Source organism: Cynara cardunculus (genome assembly GCF_001531365.2).
Source record: "Cynara cardunculus var. scolymus isolate 2C chromosome LG 11, CcrdV1, whole genome shotgun sequence".
In the NCBI taxonomy this organism is placed as follows: Eukaryota; Viridiplantae; Streptophyta; class Magnoliopsida; order Asterales; family Asteraceae; genus Cynara; species Cynara cardunculus.
Window position 1 is genome coordinate 565272 of NC_037538.1, and position 23984 is coordinate 589255.

At 36.4% G+C, this 23984-nt stretch overlaps 2 protein-coding genes across 9 annotated transcripts in view; one reads left to right on the forward strand and one right to left on the reverse strand.

The window, feature by feature from the left end:
* Positions 1–626: 626 nt before the first annotated feature.
* LOC112521646 (F-box protein CPR1) lies at positions 627–9333 on the reverse strand. 4 transcript variants are annotated; one of them, XM_025130625.1, is made up of 13 exons: positions 9208–9333; positions 9016–9121; positions 8865–8928; positions 7849–7950; positions 7681–7745; positions 7394–7492; positions 7193–7272; positions 6932–7109; positions 6704–6759; positions 6264–6392; positions 6000–6183; positions 4849–4987; positions 627–862 (listed from the first exon to the last, which is right to left on the reverse strand). In XM_025130625.1, the coding sequence occupies exons 1-12, from the start codon at positions 9327–9329 to the stop codon at positions 4862–4864; spliced, it is 1311 nt and encodes a 436-aa protein (XP_024986393.1). In that variant the 5' UTR covers positions 9330–9333; the 3' UTR covers positions 627–862; positions 4849–4861. The 4 variants fall into 4 exon arrangements, with proteins under 4 accessions (XP_024986393.1, XP_024986395.1, XP_024986396.1 ...); XM_025130627.1 differs by lacking the exon at positions 7849–7950 and having other exon boundaries at positions 9208–9302; XM_025130628.1 differs by lacking the exons at positions 4849–4987; positions 6000–6183; positions 6264–6392; ... (7 more) ...; positions 9016–9121; positions 9208–9333 and adding exons at positions 1777–2146; positions 2279–3016.
* Positions 9334–9789: 456 nt separating this feature from the next.
* Positions 9790–23984, forward strand: part of LOC112521645 (beta-galactosidase 9) — a 16128-nt gene continuing 1933 nt past the window's right edge. The window contains exons 1-18 of one of the 5 annotated variants that reach the window (XM_025130620.1): positions 9790–10141; positions 11766–11861; positions 11986–12098; positions 12716–12782; positions 13423–13515; positions 13655–13798; positions 13987–14075; positions 16203–16308; positions 16589–16676; positions 16786–16907; positions 17112–17276; positions 19095–19327; positions 20021–20136; positions 20814–20911; positions 21339–21449; positions 21820–21930; positions 23216–23424; positions 23545–23893. In XM_025130620.1, the coding sequence (XP_024986388.1) occupies positions 9956–10141; positions 11766–11861; positions 11986–12098; positions 12716–12782; positions 13423–13515; positions 13655–13798; positions 13987–14075; positions 16203–16308; positions 16589–16676; positions 16786–16907; positions 17112–17276; positions 19095–19327; positions 20021–20136; positions 20814–20911; positions 21339–21449; positions 21820–21930; positions 23216–23424; positions 23545–23893 (2496 nt within the window). In that variant the 5' untranslated portion in view covers positions 9790–9955. Of the gene's footprint in view, positions 10142–11732; positions 11870–11985; positions 12099–12715; positions 12783–13422; positions 13516–13654; positions 13799–13986; positions 14076–16202; positions 16309–16588; positions 16677–16785; positions 16908–17111; positions 17277–19094; positions 19328–20020; positions 20137–20813; positions 20912–21338; positions 21450–21819; positions 21931–23215; positions 23425–23544; positions 23894–23984 lie in introns of those variants that run through there. The other 4 variants (XM_025130622.1, XM_025130621.1, XM_025130623.1 and 1 more) reach the window with 4 other exon arrangements.

Consider the following 23984-nt stretch of genomic DNA (forward strand, 5'->3'; position numbering starts at 1 on the left):
ATTCATATAATAAAACACTTTAAACGACATACAAATTACTTTCGATGAATCGATCCCAAACATTTAATTTATACGTGCGAAAAATTTAATACTAAGCCAAGGTTTCTAGATTTAGAAATGTAACTAATCACATATCGTCAGACTTCTTCCTCATTTGTTCCAAGAGCCAGGGTTTTGCCAAGTTTTATCTTTGTAACCTTATCTTGTATATTAATACTAATCATCGTCTTTGTCCGATGTACATTATCAAACCAGTAGTAAAGCCATGTTAAATTACTCACGTTGTTAGCTATTAGCTATCATCAAAGCGATGTAAGATCGTTTTCAAGACCATCCGCCCATGCCCCATATGCTCCAAAATCCAACCTACTTGATTTCACAATCTTCTTTCGTGTGTGTCTAGATGTATTTGGGCAAAGTATGTCCACCCCTTTGCCAACTAAGCTAACATGCCTCGGGCCAAGTTGAATCAAGACGAAAAGAATGCGAACCAAGTTGAATCATAACATGATAACCATCGTTTTGAATTTAGTCAAAATTTATTTGAGTGAGGTTTTAAACTAAGGGTTTAATACTGAACCAAACCAAAACGGAATATATGGATTAACAAAACACAGTAGAAAGGTTAACTGTTTAACCATAATTTAAAGATATATATATTTACATAATTTGCATAATGAGTTTCTCAACACACGACCACATACATAAATAAATAAATAAAAAGGTTAAATAAATCCATCCACAGAAAAGCATAAAAGTGACAGAAGACTTGTTATTTCTCTGATGAACTTGGAAAACATAGATACTGAAAAAAAACGTAGATACTGAAGCAGCTTCTGAAGGATGGCAAAGCTATAGATTCCTGCATTCAAAAACATACCATCATTACTCAAAAAGAAAATGCCCAGTTTGTAGAAACAATCGGCCCGATTCTAGTTTACTGATATTGTAATTCAAAGACCCATCGACTATACATTTGTTCAATACAAGCTAAGAGCAATAACCATGGGAAGTAGCCATTAGATTTCTGCATTCAGAAGAAAAAAAACCACCAAGTTCATTACTTCTTTTGGATAATTGTTCAAATAATTTGCATAAACTCTAAGAGGCCCCAAGGAATTTATAGCACCTTAGTGCGAGCCGAATCTGATGCCAATGATTCATTAAGCACCAAGTCCGGTGACTTTGCCACTAGTCCAACACTTAAAATGTTACAATAGTCCAACACTTAAAATGTTACAAAGTTTGTTACTTAAAGGCAATTCATCATGATCTTAAGAACATCAATCTAACAACTACCATAGTTGGTGCATAGACAGATTTACCATGAACTGTATCTATGCAAAAGCTAAGGTAACTGCCATGGCAAGTCCACACTATCCAGGGTAATATAAACTAGCTACAAAATAAATATTACTCCCTCCATCCCACATTTTTTTTTTGGAAGGGTATCCCACGCTATTGCCCAAACTACTCCCGAAAATTTGTGACCTAAAGACATCAACCCTGATAAAATCGGTGGCCACAATTGTGGTGGTCGTCTGTAATCGAACCCACAACAAATGGGATATTCAACCACATCCCCTGGGTCTCGACCACTATGTCACAACCTTTTTGCAAAAACTTTCAAATGTAATTATAGGAACATTGATTTCAAACTACAATATACTCACTTTTAGTGAATGGGTGTTCAAAATATTTGACTTATTCCTAAATTTGTACCTATGCAAATTGCAATTATCTTAGGACAACAATCTTATCTTTAGCAAAGTTTACCTTGATTTCCATCCTCATAGTTATCTCCAGTGCCTGATGGGGGCATCTGGTGAAACCATGCTCTCAACAATGGTATACGCTTCAAGACATTCATCAAAGTTCTGAATCTCTGAGGATGAACCATTCTTGATATCATACAAAACCAATTTCGAGCCAAACTGCAACAAAACTTTCCCATCATTTGAAATACACAAAGGCACAGAAAATTGATCCCTACCAGGATCAGTCACATAAGGGATGGAAACTAATCTAGTCCAAGAATCTTTCACTCCATAAACCTTCATCAGCCATACATCTGCGTGATTTCCTCGATAATTACAAAGCACACACAACCCATCTACCAAAGACCCCAATGCCAAATCCTTATCACCTTCATCATACACAGGTTGCAAAACTTCACCATAAGTCTCCTTTGCTAAATCAAGAGAAACTATTGTCCACGAGTAAGATGAGCCAAAATCTCGACTAGCTGCCCAATGAAGAGCTCCATTCGAAAACTTACCAGAATCATCCAAGGGAATACCATGAGGAAAATCACCAATTTTCTTCCAATTTCCAGATTTCAACGAGTATATCTTCACCTTGGTGTCATACTTAGCTCCATTTTTGAAAACGCAAGAGATTCCAACAACTTTATAATCATCAGTGGACTCATCGTACCCAAAACCATACAACACATACCAACCAGACCGCACTTTGAAACCACAATATGGTAACCTGTTCGATCTTCTAGTACTAGGGTTCCAAATAAACAGAGTATCTTCCTCAATCGCTATGCATAACAATCCATTGCAAGAACCGACGATCCAGACAGACTTAAGAGGGTGTTTCAATGGATAATCCAGCTCTAACGCATTAACGGATTTATCATACAACACGTCATAAAGAGGACAACTCTTGAGATTTATCCTTGGCACAGTGCTGAAAATTAGTCGATGATGTGCATAATGCTTGTTGTTAGTTGACAAACTGAGATGAGATTTGATGAAATGAGGATCGGATATCAATGATCGCCATAATTTGCAAACAGACCTACACCGTAAGAGCGATTCAACGGGAAGCCTCGAGAGAATTTCTACTACGATCTCCGGCAGAAGAGTAGAAACCGATTGAGGATCCTCGGATGTTTCGGAGGAGTGCGACATCTTGAATCTCTTTGTTTGTTGTTGCTGTTGCTCATCGTCTTCGTCTTCAAGTGCCATTTGCATCACTGGTTCTCAAACTAGGGTTCTCGGTGATTGCTTTTGGCGTTTTGGGGGAAAGTATGATCGGTGGTAACAATATTTGGAGGTATATAATATTGAGTAATTACGTTTTTTGTCCCTGATTTTGTTAAAAGTTTTTATTTTAGTCCCTATGATTTAGAAATTATGGTTAGCGTCTTTATAATTTATGATTTATTGTTGTTTTTGTTTTTATTATTTACAATTTATTATAGTTTTACTCTGTCATTTGTATTTCTTTATTATTTTGATCACTTATACTTGAAGGTAAGAATAAATTCAAAAATAAAAATAATAATAAATTATAAACTATAATAATGAAAATTATAATTATCAATACAACTCGTAATTATTTTATTTACAATTTACCCCCTTCATGTTTCCGTGATTGTTGAATTAGGTCTAATGGTTCTTATATGTAGTCTCATAAGTTATATTTAAAAAGTTTATATTCAACTAAGGATTTTAACATTAATTATATTATTAAAATATTTTACTAATTTATTATTTTAATATAGTTTTTTTTTAAAGTTCATATAAAATAATACTATAAATCAATATCATTGGTGGGCAGGAATAAAAGAAGTTTCATTTATGTCTCTTTTAACATCAAGGTTTAGGAAATTCTTTAAACTTGAAGTTTTTCATTTCTCTGTTGTTAGAAAATAGTATAGATAATCTATTAGAAGAAAATATTCATTTTCTCTAATTTAGATAATATAACGAAGATACTCTTATACCACTATACAAACGCTTACAATGGATACTAGAGACAAGGGCATAGTAAGCTATGGAATTCTTTGGGGAGTTGAAAATATTGTCGTGGAATAAGAAGCATATTTCAATGCACGTATTTAATTGATTCAGAGTTATCAGTCTTTGATAATTCTCTCCAAAGGTCGTCAGTTCAAGTCCTACAAGATCATTAAAGACTTCTTCTAACTGTTCTTCAACACCTTTAGGATTAGTCAAAGTGTGTGCAAATTAGACCTGACACCCACAGTTAATAAAGAAAAAAAAAGACCTCTTCCATATGTTATATTCGCATACTAGACGTTTTAGGGTATTAAGACAGGGTCTAGGGTCAATTTAATTCTATCAAATATTGAAGGAGATTTGCTCAAACAGTTTCATCGTGATCACAAAAAGTATTTGACTTTATAATTAAAAAAAACGTATTGCAGTTAGTGGTGCAGTGTATTAGGGAAAGAAAAGAAAAAGTTGAGTAGGGTGTTTCTTTTAATTGTTGTCAAATAGGATTAATAAGAAAAACATACAGTTTATGAAAAAGTGCTCTTGTTCTTTAAACAATGATTTAATTACAAGAATCTTTTACGATCTTATGTATCAAGCCATATCATATCAAATGATTACAGATTTTTAGGGTGAGGTTTCAGCAATAAGCAATCAGCACTCAGCACTTTGACCTCTGGACCTAACTGACCCTCGTGGCAATTATTACATTTTTTAGGACAAAGTTTAGAAATTAGTGTCTCCAGCAGATTCAATAAAATAGAGATTTTCTTCTCTATGTTGTTCTAATATATTCTCTATCTTGTTCTCTAAAATAGAGAAATCTAGACAACATTCCAAAATATAGAGAATATATAGGTGTAGTTTGTTTTTAAGGAGGTGTTGAAGTCTGAAATTATATTTCACTTATGATTGGTAAGAGGTGGTACTGAAGTCTGAAAGCACAATAAAAAAGACTTGGAATTGAGCACAGAAGATAGCAGGACAGTAATTCAAAGTGTTGTAAATTTCGTCAAAACAGATGGGAATTGTAGTAACATACATCAAAGTTATGCCAGTAACTAGACCCTGAAGACAGGAGGCGTAAGAGTAGCACCTTTAGCAGTATCTTAGTTGTTGATGCTATTACTGGATTGAAGTTCTACACGCATTCTTTGCTCGAGAATTTCTTTAACTGCATCAATAAATGTAGAAAGATTTTGACATACTTGTTCGTCCAACGAATTCACCATTTCCTGAAAGAAGAGAGATTTAGTCAGCTGACGATCTAATGGTCAGTAATCCTGGATTAAAAGTTTAATTTCGGAGATGGCCACAATGAAGAGGGTATTTCAAACAAATGATACTGGTTTTTTTTTGGAATGGGTTATCTCAGGCTTCGCCCAGACTAATCCCATGGCACGTCGCAACTGTAGGCTTCGGCTAAGGCCCTTAGGTAAATCTCCCAATGGCCACAAGGGCATATGTAGATGGCAGGATTTGAACCCGAGTTGATTTTAGCATCGGCTGTTGTTAATGATAATGCTTCCTTGTAACTTTCATATCTTCATTTTGTTTCTTTGAAGTTTGAAGAGCAGAAGTGGAACTATATTTGAGGTTAAAGGTTTTAAAAATAAATCTTCGTCCTCTAGTAAAAAAGAGAGAATAAATTCAGTTATCCACGTAGTTTTCAAAATGATGAAATGTAATCCACATTAATGCATGTTGGCACATGGAACCATATCAATATACATCACATTGACACCTTGCTTGTCCTTGATCAATGACAAGTGAAAATAATAAAAGAACCATGGCATGTTAAGCTAATTCAGGATATATACTACAAGCATTTATATCAACATAGGTGACAACTTCAGTTGCATGACGATATATATATATATATATATAATAGAGAGAGAGAGAGGGAGGTTCAGGGGAAAACCCCCAAGAAAATAAAAAACTGAGAAACACTCAGATATCCATTCATCTATACCATATGCACATGTGCATTACCATACAAATGAATGGTTGTTACTTGTTACCAAGGTGTTCCTCCAGTTTTTCATATTTTTGCAGATATATATATATATATATATATATATATATAAAAGGCAACATAAAATATAATGAATAAATCAAAACAAGCCCAGTATCGTAATGATGGTATTGGATGCTTCTTATATGAGGAACAACATATGTTAGAAAGAACATGATGAACTGTTCCTGGAAAGAAATTTTCTAATGAGCTTTAAAGAGTACATGGCTAACCTCAACTTTGCAAAGAAAGCTGAAAGTAACCTCCTTGGAAGATTGACTTGAACCCTTTAAAGATTGTAGCTTCAATGCAGAACTAGCCATTGGCCACCCTTGAGGCATCTTTATGAAAGCATCAACTCCATCCACCATATGAGCCAGTACCATCTCATCTCTGTCTATGTACTCGATGGAGTGCCTGTATACAAACCAGCAGAATTGGTCGAGAAAACACATTTGGAAAAATAAGTATAGTAAAATACAATCAGAATGTCTCACCTTGACTTGCTTGCATCCTTGACCAAATATTTCCTCAATGTGCTTAAAACTATTCTGTCCTGCACTCTTCGTACAAACCACTCCAATGACGACTTGTTCTCAGGCATTGGAAGAAGAGAAAATTGGTGTCTGCAAGAATAACTAATTAAAATTCGAATAAATGTAAGCAAGAATGCAGAGTACAAATATATTTTTACCAAATAAAATACATAGTTGGATCCATTATATGCAAGAGTGTGAGAACGTGTAGAAAGCAAAGTGGTGGTATGGCTGTGAAAAGCATACTTCTTGTGTGTCAATGATTGTTAGACGAGTGGCTATATTGAGTATTTTCAACACAGTAAAGCAAAGATCCTCACACGTGCCAGATATAAGCACAATCACCATCACAAAGTTGACATGAATACTAAAGCGAAACTGTAAGTGTTGAAGTAACTCACGTAAATGACTTGGCAGAATCAATAATCTCACCAATATACACATCATTTGGGAAAATCTGAAGAAGCATGAAGAGCATCAAATGTGAGAACCATCAAATAGTATACAAGATTAGTAGCGTCGAAATAGTCCCCAAAACCAAAAGCCCAGTGCTTGTAAGCTATAACTGTTAACTATTAGAAAAGTGCTACAAAGACCATTTCACTTCTTAAATAAACAAACAAGAATACCTCAGCATTCTTTAATTCCAACGTGTCATCCAAAAGTTCTATAGCCAACTCATGATTCTGCTCGAGCATTTCTATTTCAGGAATATGTGTTCTTAATGATAAACTGATTCGGTTCCCTTCATATCCAATGACTTCAAGTCCAGTCAGTGTGTCCTCAACCTTTAAAAGACCTTCACACCTGCATGTTTCAAGAAAAAAGGAAGAATTTATAGCAATTGAATGAAAGCCAAAACCATGCAACTTCAAGTATCTCTGCAGTACCTTTTCAGAGTGTAGTCAAGATCTTCCAAAGACTTCAAAATTCCTTCTTTCTTTTCAATCTGACTATTGAGCTCTAAAAGCTTTTGAAAAATCATTATATAAGCTAATAAGTAGTTAACAGAAAACAGCATAATGATACAAGCTATACTTAATGCATCTTTTCATGTTTATATTGTATACCAGAAAGCTACATTATCAAACCTCAAACTTGCAGCCACCATGTACACCTTTGGATTCCAGTTGATGTTCTGCCAGCGAAGAGCATTCAGTACGAGCATCTGCGCTTTTCGTTACAAGACCCTTCATAGAAAGATACATGTGAGCTCATTGGTTTGTTCTGTTAGCCTTAAAAATGATATTCGGTGGTGCTAAATATGCAGAGAAGACTAATTTATAGAGTTATACCTCTCCCCTGCCCTCTCTTATGTATTAAAGAAAAGGGAAAGAAAGTCAAAAAAGTGTAAAGAGAATAGTTAGTGGCAGCCTACCTGTGACTGAATGAACTCCAAAGAAGAAGTTAGTCCTTCAATATTGCACTGCAATCGGATAGAATCTGAGATCCAAAAGCATCATGCAGGACAGCAACATAAGTTGTTCATTATGAAGCCACACCAACATGCAATGCATTTTTTACCAACCTATACAATTTTGCTCACCTTCCAAGTAGCCCTTCATAAGGTTTCCAACTTCACCAGAAAGTTTAGCATTTTCAGCCTCCACAGAACTAAGCTCCCTTTTTAAATTCTCCAAATATGTATCTATGTACACAAGTTGTCCGATTGATAATAGACATACATAAAACCATAACAACCATCATTGGTGAAAGAGTCTGAATGTCAATTGCAGACCGACCATTTTCCTCGTGAAGATTCAAAATGTTCATTGTTGTTAACATAAACGCAGATTTTTATCCATCCCTCGACAAGAATCAGTCCATAAGTCAACATTTGGGTGTCAAATAATGACTTACATTTTCTACAACAAAGTTGAATAAGTATTCTTGCAATTATACAACATTTGAAAGTAAAAAGCTAGAAACATCCACGTCAAAATTTACATTTAGAACTTATGATGTTGTGTTCTCAATATGAAAAATGGACTCTTTGTTTGGATAGAAAAAAATGTTAATTATGTTAGTTCACAAACCATCTTTTCCAGGCAAAAGGGGTACATCCGTAATTTCCATTGATAAGAGTTCAGTGCATTTCAGGTTATTTTCATGTTCGTGATGAGTACCTCTTAACATATTTTACATCAATTTTAATACAACATGTGATTCATTAACTTTTAGTTAAAACAATTCAATCAACGTAAAAAAATCGGCAAGAAAAACAGTTACGTTCTGTTTTGGAGTCTGTAAATTACCGAAAATTGTCCCTTTGCCTTTAACTAAACAAGGTTCACACACTTGAAAACGAAGATCATCAAAATTTAGCAGAGGTAAAGCAAGGAAACATAAAAGTACCATGAAAAGCCATCAGTGTACATGTGTTCCCTTATTTTCTGGGAAGTTGAAAAAACTAGAAAACAGTCAATTGGAGGCTTTTTTTTTTCCATTTTCAATGAATGTATTAGTTGCATGCATACATGGTAAATTGAGAGAGAGTGTATGTTTGTCTCGGTTTGTATTAGAGCTGAGTGTCAACATCGTGTAAATAGAAATAAGCTGTACCAAAATCTTCAGCTGGTAAGGAACTGACATCCGAGTATTCTTCAATAATCTCATTCATTTTCCCCTGTTTACAATTACAAAAATACAAGCAAAGGGTGAATGTTAAACGAAAATGCACAAGAGACTATAAAATTCAAGTTAACTCGCTGACCTCAAGCTGAAAGACACAATCTCTGAGCAAATCGTCCTCATCCGTAGACATCAAATCTGCGTCGTCATGACCATTGCTTCGAATTTCAGCGAGTTTTTTAATTCGACTGCATTTATAGATTTAACACGATGAATGACATGTAAATAAATTTGTTTTCAAAAGCGTGCTAGTGCGATAGGGTTGGTGAAATACCTCTGAAGTGCCTCTAAATCCAGCGGTGCTTCATCTGCCATTGTTTCTACTCTTCTTCTTTCTGGTGATTTTCGCACTGATTCGATTTCTGAGTTTTTGAAGTCCCGCCTTTTTTGTTTCATCCAAAAGGGGTTTCGTGTAGGGCGGGGAGAATATGAAAGTCTTGAAAATAAATCTGCGTCCGGTTTTGAAATATGTGTCTTAGATTAAAGTAAATTACGAATTTGGTCCCTGTGGTTTGTAATTTGTTACAAATTTGGTCCCTGCGGTTGTATTTATGTTAAAACATCTCGAATAGATTTTTCAAATCGGAGAAAACAAAGCTTTTTCCATGTCTTTTTTCCACAATGAAGAAAGTAGAATATAAACTGTAATTTTTTTTAAATTTGGATAACAGAAAAAAATTACAATTAAAGAAAAATATTATTTAATATATTTTTATTAATAGAAACTTTAAAAACAAATAATATTTTATTAAATAAAAGAAATATTCCAATAAACATAATTAATTTTTTAATTTTTTATTTTAAATTTAAAAAGGAATCTGCTAGTTTATATCAATGAAAGGGCAGGGGGTATTACAGATAAGAACAACGTCTGAACCGATTCTTTCCTTCCAAGCTTAGATCACTTTGTTAGCGACGTTCGACCTGATGAACACACACAATTACAGTATACTGTAAGCTGCAACTGGTGATCATCTAGAAATAGGCGATTCTGTGTCAAGTTCTCTTTTAGAGCTACTAACATGCAGAACGGAACTCGAATTTGGCTTCAATGGCTGGCTATGGCGTTGACTGTAACCTTTAGCATGGTTACCGGCCAGTATTTTAAGCCGTTCAATGTTAGCTACGATCATAGAGCACTTATAATCGACGGGCAACGGAGAATGCTCGTTTCAGCTGGAATTCACTATCCTCGAGCCACACCTGAGGTATTTCAGTAGTTTCCCTTGTCCTGTAAATTCTACAATTAAAATCCTTCGTCTTGTGTGATTCTACACGCACTGGTTTACCATGACGCCGACGGAAAATCAAGAGCAAGAGCTGTGGAAATCTGTAGTGTTCTCTTAGGTTATGTTAAAATTTTACATTGTCGTGGGAAGTGAGTGTGCAGCATATATATATACATATAATCAGTTTTTTAATCATCAACCAAGTCCTAAAGGGAAAACTTTGACCTATGTTTGGGCTAATTGGGTACGTATATGATTAGATTAGTTGTGTGAAAATGCTACAGCATGAAGGAAAGCTTGGAAGGCAACTTGGCTTTTTAAACAAATGACCTTAAACATACTTCCGAGGCTTTGGAAATTGGAACTACTTTGACCACCATTTTCTTTTGTAAATGAATGTTTTACCTACCTTGTTGGTACATCCAATGGGGAAATTAAGGTATTGATGATGCTTCTCGTACTCTGCTTTTGTTTCAGCTCTTGAACCTGCAAATAGTGGATGCAATAGGGGTCGACCTTTTGATCCACCTTGAGTGGGAGAGCGAATACCGGAGAGGACCAATGTAATTGCTTAGGTCATGTTAAAAGAGAAAATTCCAGTTTATTCCTGGTTTAGGTATATTAGCACAGGCACCACTGGATTGCTTGGGACAGCATTTGTAAATCCATTAAGGAGGGTGGGTCCCACCTTATTCTCAAACCTGGTGGCTCGGTTGATTGGAACTCCTTTAGGCTCATCCTGCATACTCATTCTATTATGTTTTAGGGTTTTGGCTTTTAGGGTCACCCTTGGTTGATGTGGTTGCCTGTCCATCCAGCTAGACTTACTGAATTTTGGGTTGTGAGTGTGCAATCCCCCCTTTTCCGGGTAAGTGGGGTCGATGATTGTCCTCGGTTAGTGGTGCCTTTGAGTGTTAGTCCCACTGCTTGAAGGGTGTTGGCTTTGCTCGAGGTTTTGCCATGCCCCTCCTAGCTGGAATGGCCATTGATGACTAAAGGAAGATGTGGCGATCGTGTTCGTCAAGCGCTGTTGAAAGTGTGTTGATGTGGTATGCCCTTCACATCATTTGCTTCCTGCCACTGAATCAAGGATCTTCTATCTTCAGAGTTGCTCTGTTAAGATCATCTCTCACAAAACAAATTGCACACTCTACCATGTATGTTAGTTGGTGAGAGAAGGAAGATATGAATTAAAAGGAACATGTCATGAAATGATAACTTTTGCTAACCGAATATGTTGGATGGTGGGTTTTTAAACCCCCCATCTTAACTTCAGATACCCCAAGCACTGATGGAGAACAAAAACCGAATCCAGCTCTATAGGCTTTGACATCAAGTGTTATGTGATCTATGTTTCTTGTTTCACATTCACTCACATCTTATATGCACCCTTCCGGATTATGTGTTTGATGTTCAATATCGTTTTTAATGGTTGACAGTAATGTTTTCCAAACCAAACTGACCTGGTATATCCCACTTGAAAGCAGGCTCTGGGTGACAGTAATGTTTTCCCTTCAACATTATTTTGCTTCATAGGTTGCATTTCCATGTATGTGTTTATATGGTGCAGTTTCATCATTTGTACGGCTTTACCTGATGTCAGATGTGGCCTGATCTGATTGCCAAGAGTAAGGAAGGTGGGGCTGATGTCATTGAAACTTATGTATTCTGGAGTGGCCATGAGCCAGTTAAAGGACAGGTGTGCTGGTAGCCTCACTGTATCTCAATAACACTTGCAGACTTCTTCTTGGTTTAGATTTAGCTGTCTTTACTAATTGATTCCGTGCAGTGTCTTATTTTCTTCTTTTATCTGCTCTGTTCAGTATAGTTTCGAGGGAAGATATGATCTCGTGAAGTTTGTAAAGTTAGTGGGATCCAGTGGGCTCTATCTTCATCTCCGAATAGGTCCATATGTCTGTGCAGAGTGGAACTTTGGGTCTCAACTTCCTCCTATTCTAATTAAATTTAGCTTTCTATCAAAGTCCACATAACATATTGCCCTTTGTTTTTGTAACACTTGGGAATTGTTAATTTACTTTGGAATTTTCACTTAATTAAAACACTAGCTAAGAAAAGACAAGTTTTCCCGTGGCTTGAAAAAGTTGTGTTGCTTAAGAGTACACAATTGAAAGATTCTAAATTGCCACAAGGTAATAAAACAAAAGATACAATTATAGAACAAATTCACTTAATAAACAATTGGCTAATTGCTGTTATTTCCTTTAATCAAGTTGTTTATGTTTGATATTTTTTTAAAGTTTACAAAATAACACTTTAATATAAGCACGATGGTGGTTAAACTTCATGATTTATGGTTCAGAAGGCATACATTTAACTATTTCTTAATCATCTAAATTATGGGTAAGAAAAGCATAATGGTAATGTAAAGGCAGCGTCTAAGAAGCATAATTGTAGAGTGAAGATAGTGTCTAAGAAGCATAATTGTAAAGTAAAGATAGTGTCTAAGCTGGAAATTCTGTACCTTAAGTTTATTTCATAAGCAGTATCCTGAATGATATTCAAATGTTCTGAATTCAAGTGTTGACTTTGTAGGGGTTTCCCTGTGTGGCTTCGCGATATTCCTGGAATTGTATTCCGAACAGACAATGAACCGTTCAAGGTACAACTGGACCAGATAATTTATACTTTATGCCTATGTGATCCGTTGCTTCTGTATTGATTTCTTGTTTTTGGATAGTGTCATTGTATATGTGTGTGTGTGTGTGTATATATATATATATATCTTCAACTATGTCTTAGCCTAATTGAACTGATTTGCCTTAGTTGTATCTAGAGGTGGGCAAATGGACCGGACCAGTCGTTTTTTGGACCAGACTGGACTCCCCAATGGCTAGATTTTACCCCTTCAAATTCATTTTTTTATTCCCCTCCTTTTGATAGTAGCACTATGCATATAATGTCTGCTCCCCACAAATCATTATTAACGTATGACTCTGTGAAGGCTTTTGAATAGCTCTCTACCCAAGTGGGATTTGGGTTCTATGACTTTCTCCTCATCACTACTCAGTTAAATGAGTTAATCTTACATCATCGATATAATTGAGGAACAATTGTCTTCTCTATCATTCATCTGAAGGAAAAAGTATTACCAGCCCAAGTCTATTATAAACTAAATCTAGAACATGGACTTACTGTTGTTCTTTTTTCTTTGAGATAGTGATCTGCACTTGCAGGTGTTATTGTTATTCCTATATGTTAGGGATTATGATTGATAATGGTCATAAACAATCTTATTGCAGGAAGAGATGCAACGTTTTGTCAAAAAAATAGTAGATGTGATGCGAGAGGAATCTCTCTTCTCTTGGCAAGGTGGCCCAATCATTATGCTGCAGGTTGTCTTTATGTTCATTTTGATCATTACTTTTAGCTAGATGGTATCAGTTGTGTTAGAATTATCGATGCTTACTCTCTTTACTTTTGATAATTGTTTCTGTTAATTGGATTTTCTTGACTGGAGTTGTTGTGTATCAGATTGAAAATGAGTATGGGAATATTGAAGACTCTTATGGACAAAAAGGGAAAGACTATATGAATTGGGCTGCAAATATGGCTGTTGGACTGGGAGCTGGCGTCCCATGGGTCATGTGCAGGCAAACTGATGCTCCAGAAAACATTGTATCTTCCTACTCTATTGACTTACATTCACTAGATGCCGTTTGGAATACTTGTGTTGACAGCAACCTAATTTAACAGTCTGGTTTTGTTTGGATGACGGGTTTTTAATTATTGACATGTGCGAATGAGAATTATCAACTTATTATCTTGGTTTGGTTTTTAAATCCCCCGGAGCCGTTTTTCTGCAGATAGATGCTTGCAATGGATACTATTGTGATGGTTATACGCCCAACTCCAAGAAGAAACCAGTAATCTGGACAGAAAATTGGGATGGATGGTATGCAAACCTTATCATATTCTTGTTTAGTTTCTCTAACTTTGAACATGTTATATAAATTAAACCTGGAGAAGCTTTATGGAGTATGAGGTTAGGTAATCTTTCTGCAACTGTGATCTATGTTTCATCTTATCTGGATCACAAAAGGATTCATTTATATTTGCATGTCATTTGAACTCGATTTAGTTCAGTTTTTGAAAAGGTACACATTGTTTGATGTACTTTGTGAATGAGAAGAGAACGATTAGCTGATTGCTCCTTGTGATGCCTCATCCTAAAGGCATCAAATTGCCCTGATTACCATCCTGTTTCATAAAACACGTTGGAAAGTTACATGGTAATGTGGTATGTGAGCTTTATCGATAAGCTACAATCTTCTACTATTGGTATGATATTTGAGGATCAAAATCTCCCATAATCATCCAAGTGCCTGATTTAACTTAGTAGCTTCCTATTCTAGCCAATGAATTCTATAGCAAGGTCCAGCTCCCTACCCTTTGCACTGTAGTGTGCCGGACTTGGCTTTAGTAGCTTTCCTCCTGATATAGACTTTGGCATGTGAATGATAAGCCATCTGCGCTTAGGCCCAAGTTACCGACTGGACGATAGATCTTACAATATCGATCACTTAGAATTCTTTGGTATCCAAATACATTTTCTTGCAACAATAGTAATAAGTTGGAAGCTAAGGCCAGTTTTGAACTCTTCAGCTAGCAGAAAAAAGTAGAAAGAATATCATTTTTGTCCAATCAACTCTTTAGCTATAGATACTTCCATCATGGACCCTGCTCCCTTTCTATCATGGAGAGATCCATGCTGTGGTACTCTTTCATTGACCAAGTATCATGAAGAAAGATGAATAACTTGTCTGTCCTCATTGATTGTTAAATTACTTTTTCATTTATTTATTTATTTGCAACTCTTTAAAGACCTGCGAAACGTCACCCCACACGCAAATTTTTTGCTAAAATGCCTGTTGAGTCACCCATTACCAGACAATAATCAACTGAGATTTGAACTCAAGACTTCTAGTAATTTTGAGGAAGTCCTTTGCACTTGAACAAGCCAAGTTGAGACTTCTGCTGTTGAAAAGTATGGAAGATTTATGGTACAAGAGGAGTGTTCAGGAGCTGAGGACAAGCAGTCTGTCAGGGAAAAACAAAGAAAGAGTGGTAAACAATTTTGTAATTGAAATTTAAGACTCTCCTGGTAAATAAATAACCTCTCTCTCTAATAAGTATGTATGTAAATAAAATATGTGCATTTAAGCATGTCTTTCCTCTGTCTGATAGGAAAAATATATGGCATATCTTTAATAAAAGTTTGTAGAAATACCATAATTAGTATCTTAAAACTGAATCTTTTCTTTCTTTTATACAAAAGACATGCACATATGTTTATGAAGAATCTGAAGGAACACCACTACAGTTTGCTGTCCCAAATTTCTGCCCTTCAACATCCGAGGCCTGAGAATACATTGATAGTAAAGACGGCTGATTTTTGGTTCCATTGAAATTTATGAGCCAGGCAAGAGCAGTAGACTTTTCAGCCATCCACGTAGTGTATGATGGGTTCCGTGGACCTTGGGGCAGGAAGTTCACTGGTGACGTGTGATGTGTCCCAGCTTGCCTTTGCCACATATAAGTATATAACTATTTTAACAAATTGTCCCGTTGTAGGTAATTCTTTCCATCTAATCCGAAGACAGTAATTTTCGCTCCTGGAAAAGAAGCGGACGAGACTGAGGTCGGAGTTTGGAACAAGATGGTTGGCACACCACAAAAGAGTGCAGTGTTGCTGTTAGCCATTAGAATTTGGAGACAGAAAATAGATAAAAAGTGGAGAATAGGTTCTGTGTTTGAAAAATGGAACAGAGAAATTCCTTAAACTCCACCTTGAAGATTTGGATAATTTTCTGGTTATTTATTAAAGATAGAAATGTTCTCTTTAAATAGAGTACATAAGCGGTTACAACCCCACAAAATTAGGGTAGACTAACAAGAAAATGTTCTTAATATTAACAAGAAAATACTATCATCCTAGTTTAAGCTGATATATTTAGACCCTGACAAACTTCGACTTTGGCTACTGACAGTTTCTTTTTGATCTTTTTCTTCTATTCTTAAGGTATACATCTTGGGGAGGAAGACTGCCTCATAGGCCTGTGGAGGACCTTGCATTTGCAGTTGCTCGATTTTATCAACGGGGAGGAAGCTTTCAGAATTATTATATGGTATACTAAGCTACACTGAATTGCCATCCTACAAAAATAATTATCGAACGGTTTATCATATTCAACAAATGTTCCCATGTAGTTTTCATTTTACCACCTCTAATTAGTACTGGAATGCTTAACATCTGTATTCATTGAAATGAAGTTCTTTTCCTTACATGTCTTGTATCAGCGTAATAGTATTTATTACATGTTCAACTATTTACTTACCTTGTTTTATAAACTTACAAGTTCTTGAAGAGCTATCAATCAATAATGTATTGTCTTCTTTATGGATCAGTTTTTTGGCGGGACAAATTTTGGACGAACTTCTGGAGGCCCTAATTATATCACTAGTTACGATTATGATGCTCCAATTGATGAATATGGTAAGATCAAAATATGTTAACTCAGCTTTCTACAGCTGATAGGGGGTATTGATAGAAGGTGTTTTTAGCTGAACACTGCTAACTTGAACAGCTGATTTTGATCTGCTAGGTCTTCTACATCAGCCTAAATGGGGGCATCTAAAGGATCTACATGCTGCTCTAAAGCTTTGTGAGCCTGCACTAGTTGCTGCTGATTCGGCTCAGTATATAAAATTAGGACCTAGGCAGGAGGTTTGTTTAAGTCCTGAAGTTTTACCAGCTTCCTATTACAGAAAAAGGAAGAAATAAAAGGAATTTGTTGCATCAAGTCACATGTTGCCTCTTACATCGATTAAAATGCGTCTTACAAAATAGCCATTAAAACCCACCAACAATCCCTTTTTAATCATCAATCCTGTGACTGTAAATTGATGCAATCCATACTTTTTGGTTCAGGCACATGTATACCGTGGTAATAATAGTACCTGCTCAGCATTTCTTGCTAATATTGATGAACATAAAGAAAGCTCTGTACAATTCCTTGGTCAAGCATACACTTTACCACCATGGTCCGTGAGTATACTACCAGACTGTAGAAACACTGCCTTTAACACTGCGAAGGTTTGACTATTGTAATTATATGCAAGCTTTTGTTCAGTTCTTTCTATTTTATCTCGGTAGGTAATAATATTATTTGCTGATGTTTTGATTATCATACATTCTCTTTTTCATGTCGTTGTGTCTTTCCATCTTGGTGAAACTGCCTTGGAAATGCTTTTCCATGTTGGTTGAGTGATTGTTTCATGTTTCTGTTATATGGTATGTGGTATATGAGGTATGTGTTATAGCTGGAATGACAGTCCCACTTACACATTCACACATAAGCTATTTTCACCCGGCTACAGTGTGGCAAAACGAAATTGACGCACTCGTTAAATAATTACAAATATAACCATGGCTAGCCTACCTGTGAATTGTAAATAAAAGAATCCAAGTTTATAGCTTTTTTTTGAAAGAGTTGGAAAACCATGCCCGAGGGTGAACTTGGTCTTCGACCCCCTTAGTCACTACGAACGCCCCAAAAATATTCATGCGGGTCGGAACTTACCCGACAAGGAAAGCTGCTCCAAAACTGGCTTGGTTTCAAGATGTAGAATCTATGTTGAATCACCACCCATCCCGAACTTGGTGGTTAAACTCTACTGCAGTGACGATACTGTAGGGTACAAACGAGATATGCAGCAACAAGAAGGAAAAGGATTGCATAGAGGAAATCCCTTGCTGCCAGCCCATTTACGCACCTCTGGCATACACAAAGAGGGATTCAAACTCAGCTTATAGTTGAAATAAACTACCATGGGATACTAGAGAAAGCAAATACGTTACTCATTGTTGGATGTTCTTGTAATGTATCTGCTCTCTTTTTACCTGATGCATATCTCAGTAGTTATATAACCCAAACATATTCACATGTTATTTTGGCGACCCTTACCTTCTGAGTTGAAGTAAATATTGATTCAGTAGTTATATAACCCAAACATATTCACATGTTATTTTTGCGACCCTTACCTTTTGAGTTGAAGTAAATATTGATTGTAACCTCAAATATTTTGAAGGAGTCCTTGAACATCCCTGTCAACTTCCCAAAGTATTCCGTCCATCATCTTCCACTGTAGGATAATTGTTGCTAGATCTATTTGCCAGAAATGTTTTTCTTTTGTGTAGTCTCTTGTTCTATTTTTAGGAACTGAAGACCATGGCACTAATAAAAACTGCTCCCTTCCATCCACTATCAACCTTCTCTTTCCAATACCCTTGACACATCGTGTGATGTTTAGAACCATTGCTCATCAGTGGGCTACAAAATAGTTCAACTATTTTCCCATTTCATAAGCTTTATAGTTACTTCATATGTGATAGCATTGACAAAGACCATATGAACTTGTAGGTTAACATACTATTTTAAAATCCAGATGCAAGACTGTTAATGGTTATAGTTGTTGATCTTAGTGGGCTGTCTTAACAACTTCAAGGTCTTGCTTTCTCGCACTGCTTTCAGGTGATAGAATAAAACCCTGAAGTAGATGTGAATAAGTTCATATTCAATTTATTTTCCCTCTCTCTCTCTCTCTCTCTCTCTCACACACACACATACACATGTATTCTTTTTGGTTAGTTGCATTTTAACAAATGCATGTAGTACTTTACCGTTTGAGATCGACCCCTTTCGTCATTTGGCTGATGATTTTGTCATAGTAAAATCTGTTTCCAGTTTCATGCCTCAAACAGGAAAGTGATGGGAGTTGTCGGGCATTTTTTCTCTAGATAGTGCCTTTTCTGATATTATTGGAAAACTGTCTTGGTGTTTCACCGTTACGTATAGGTTTTTTCCCCTTCCTTATATTATGAAAATTGTATATGTTTCAAAAAATGGAGCAGGTTGGGGCACAGACCTCCATTAAAGTGGTAGATTTCGAGTCAACATCATCTGCAAAAATTTCTGCTCCTGAGCACTTGATGATTCAGAAGGGAGTACCACTTGTTTCGGAATCATGGATGTCATTTAAGGAGCCCATTGGTGTTTGGGGTGATGATAATTTCACTGTTCAAGGCATCTTGGAGCATCTAAATGTGACAAAAGACCAATCAGATTATTTATGGTATATTACCAGGTACACCACGACACTATCAACTTAACATTGAGTGGACAGCTGTCTATCCTGCTTTTCGATGGCACTGCCTAATTGATAGGGGGAAAAATCTGTTGACTCCAAGTTATATTGTTAGGGTTTGATACTTTGATCAAAATACGCATTGTGCATGGGTTGTTGAAGTTGCTGGCGGACCCAGCATGGCTCTAATAGGCGCAACTGGAAACACAAATACTTCTTTCTAAGACCAGGGTTAATTTCTTAATACCCATTAATACCCAAAAACCAATGTCACTTGCACAATTTCTGTTCAAATAAACGACTTGTCTATCTCTCATCTCGGTTTAGGGTTTCCCTTTTTGTAGGCTTGCTATCCACGTTTTGAAAAAACATATTTCAATGGGGTTGTGTATGAACCTTTTATGAAACTAATTTGTAGGTGAGGAGCTCATTTATGGATAAGTAGAATTCCTAGGAGTGTCCCGAATCCCTTTTAACAAGTTGTCCTGATTGATTAGTTCAAATCTACTATATGTTGACACTACAGTTGATCCCCTCCCTCTTCTACTTTATGTTTCCACATTGAAGAAGTTATAGAATTCAAAAGGAAGATCCTTATTTGTATCTTATTGGTGTTTAGTTATATTGTTCTCTCTTGAAGGAATTTCAAAATTTGATATTGGTACAATCCCTATTTGCCTCAATGAAATGCAGAATATATGTTTCTGATGAGGAGATTGCATTCTGGAAGGAAAATGCAATTAGTCCATCACTTACAATTGATAGCATGCGTGATTTGGTTCATATCTTCATCAATGGACAACTTATAGGTAATTGCCCATGCTTCCGCTTCGTGTATATGAACACATTCGAATCTTATGGCCCTCAGTGTGCGAAGTGGTCATATTAATTTGCATCCCTGCATGTCTCATCTAATAAATCTGCCACGGGCCTTGGTAATTTCATCTCATGTTTGTCATCTGATCAATGCCTTAGGGGCCGTTTACCCGACGCTTACAACACTTTCATTTAACTTACCGGGTAAGATTTTAGTCTATTAAAACGGCATCGTTTGGAACATTTTTATCCGGTAAGCACTTACCGGGTAAGAGTCGTCACTCTCACTTACCGGGTAAGAGTCTCAATCCTTGTCATGTTCATTGGATAAGGTAAAGTGATCCGCTAAGCACTTACTAGGTAAGCGTTTGGTAAAACGGCCCCTTAGTCTAGCTACTTTGTTTTGTTATGCTTATGCATCTTCAGGTTCATGAGGGGAACTCCTGCAGTCCTGCTACCGAATAATGTTTAGAGAAACTCCCAGCACGCTAAAAAGTGCCCCTGTTGACCAAGAACATATCTTGTAACTTGTTTCCCTGCCCCCAAATTGGACATGACTAATTCTGTTATATTTTGTTGAAAACTTGAAACTGTATGTCGTGTCATTACATGTCATTACCAACTTAAAAAAACTTGGCCCTGATGTATTCCATGTGCACAAAAAATGAAGGTAGCGCGTGGGGTGACTGGATCAAGGTTGCTCAGCAAGTTCAATTTAAGCAAGGATACAATGATGTGATGTTATTATCAGAGACAGTGGGCTTGCAGGTAATGAAGAATCACACAATGTGTTTGGCAAAGTTTCGATACAGAGTTTATGTTGATATGTATTGTCATGGAGGGGACTCTCTCAGCATTTCATACAAGTTAATACTTGGCAACTATGAGCACTTCTAGCATATTTATTTCCGTCACTTCTTCCCAGTAGATAGTACTAATTTGACTAATTCGTATCGTGGTCTTCTTATACTAAGAAGTCTCGTTTCTTTTATTTGAGTGTTGATTTCTCATTTCTGTTGCTTTGCGTCATATGATAAACTAGGCTGCGTACAGCCCATCCCTCCCCCAACCCTACTTTCGAGTGGGATATTGGGTTCGTTTTGTTTGGTTTCATAGGATAAACTAGGTTTATTGATCTCCATCTCAATCTGATTCAAGTTTTACATGATTTGTCCTAATGTTATACTTCCTTCAGAACTATGGTGCCTTTCTTGAGAAAGATGGAGCAGGATTTAAGGGTCAGATCACTCTAACTGGATTCAAGAATGGGGATGTTAATCTCACATATTCACCATGGACCTATCAGGTACTTTTCTGATGTAAGGCTTCTCAACATTCCCATTGCATCTTCAAGGTTAAAAAAAATTATGCACAAGTTCTAGTCTTCTACTTGCTCCTCCATGCATTATGATTTACATGTACATCGGTTCTGGCTAATATAGTCAAACCATAATCATACACACTTTATTTTTGTTATTTATTGGTATTGAGGATTTTGAAGATCTTGAATAAACTCAACTGATCAGAATAATTTTGCCACTAAAGTACAGTGAATATTTTATATCCATTTACGTAGTAGGTAAATGAAAGCAGTAAATTAAAATTCAAGGTTTTTTATTTCTGTTGTGGTTGGAGATTATGCTTCATAAACCAAATTGCTATCATTTTGACTATAGGTTGGGCTTAAAGGTGAATTCCTGAAATTATATGCTGTTGATAATAATGGAAGTTCGGATTGGACTAATTTGGCACAAAATGAAGTTCCATCAACCTTTTCCTGGTACAAGGTAAGATCAATTCCTAGATGGTTTTACTTTCAATCTTTGTCTAGTAACTTCTTTTGCTCATCAGGCAGTTAGAACTTATTTCTGCTCACTAAACTTTAGAAGGTATGCTGAATCTACTTTCTAAAATCGAGTTCACATTTATCCAACTTTGGCGTGGTTGAAAGAAGCTGATGCTTGGCATATGCCTTAAGACATCAGCTGTTCCACAAACTTGATATAGTGTGTTGATATGCTGATATTCTCCCTTTCTCTTCTGCTCATGTTTTGGTGGGGGATAAAATGGCATAACTGGGCAATGCTTTTGGAACCTTGTTTAACATATTTGAAAAAAAAAAGCACAGCAAAGACGAACAGAAGGTTCTGGAAGGTTTCACTTGGGACATACTTGTATGTGAGTGCAGATACAAACACAGATCGTTGAAGCTAATCTGAGTACTTGTATGTGGGTTGAGCAGAATGAAAAAACAATCCCTGTTAATCAAGAATGAAGATTGAAAGTAATTTTGAGTCGAACCAAGATAAAAGGGAGAATCAACAAATTGAGAATTCTGCTTACTATTGAATAGAAGAACTCAGAACCTATTTATATGCAAAATTGAGGAATCGACTTACACTAACAGAACAAGGCAAATAAAAGTTCAAATAAATAGGTGAAACTTACATCTGATCCTTTGGAATGTTCCTTTGGCTCAAAGTTACACACTCCTGGAACCATGCCAATAAAGAACTCCAGGACCACCCATCAGTCCTTTCCATGGACCGTTTTCCTGCACTGCCATCTATTTCTTGTACTTTGTCCTTCATTATTTAATAGGTGCCACTTGTTTTATAAAGCATATATTCATCTTTCACATGTTATTGTTGATGGTTTCTATCCAGCAGCTCTGGATGTACAAGGATATTTAGGGGTTGTTGGTTGGTTTTTCATTAAGTCTTGATGGATAAAGCTGTCTGCGTGGATTAATCTGTCTTTATAGATTGGGGAGGTTTTTGTTTGAGAGGGGTTTTTTCATGGTTGAAGGAGCCCGTTTTTTAATTGGGAGGGGCAGGTTTGAAAAAAAACTTGGCTTTCTGCATAAGGCTCTCCCCTAGAAGCTTACTGAATAAGCCACTTTCTTATCATGAAGCCACTACCAAACAGTTATGTATGGCTCGTGTGAGTCCCATTAAGCTCATTAAGCTGCTAACAGACATGGCCTTAATGTCTTATTTACTTTCAGAGTTTTACAATTTGAGGAGAACAAATACCAATGTTTCTTTTCTTCCTTTTGTTGGTTGATGGCAGACATATTTCGATTCCCCAGGAGGGAAAGATCCAGTAGTTCTTGATATGAGCAGTATGGGTAAAGGTCAAGCTTGGGTCAATGGACACCATATAGGAAGATACTGGACCCTTGTTGCCCCAAAAGATGGATGTCAAGAAACTTGTGATTATCGTGGATCTTATGATTCAGAAAAGTGCAATACAAATTGTGGCAAGCCTACTCAGATTTGGTATTTTTCTTTGAAGAGATCTTATGTCTTTCATGTTATACGATTGGATGCAATTAAAATCATCATAAAAATCCTACTAAAAGTGGTTGCAGTCTTGACGTACCAATTTTGATGAAACAGGTATCATGTACCAAGATCATGGTTACAGCCATCGGACAATCTACTTGTTCTATTTGAGGAGACAGGTGGGAACCCATTAGAAATTTCTGTCAAGACGGTTACTGTTGAAACTGTGTGTGCTCACATGTCCGAGTATCATAATCCACCTCTTCAAATGTGGTCTCACCCAAATTACTTCAACGGGGAACTTTCAGCGAGTGAGATGAAACCAGTAATGCAATTGCAGTGTGAAGATGGTTATACAATTGCATCCATAGAGTTTGCTAGCTATGGAACCCCCCAAGGTAGCTGCCAAGCATTCTCCATGGGCAAGTGCCATGCACCAAATTCAGCATCCATCTTGTCCAAGGTAAGACCGATGCATATATATATATATAGCCATGCACCAAATTCAGCATCCATCTTGTCCAAGGTAAGACCGATGCATATATATATATATA

What these genes read in the sequence shown, in the direction of transcription:
- LOC112521646 (XM_025130625.1), bottom strand. Translation starts at nt 9,329, where the DNA reads ATGAAACAAAAAAGGCGGGACTTCAAAAACTCAGAAATCGAATCAGTG. An exon ending in TATGAAGGGCTACTTGGAAG is followed by an intron (nt 7,746 to 7,848) that starts GTGAGCAAAATT and finishes TTTGGATCTCAG; the next exon opens with ATTCTATCCGATTGCAGTGC. An exon ending in TGGAATTAAAGAATGCTGAG is followed by an intron (nt 6,760 to 6,931) that starts GTATTCTTGTTT and finishes ATGCTTCTTCAG; the next exon opens with ATTTTCCCAAATGATGTGTA.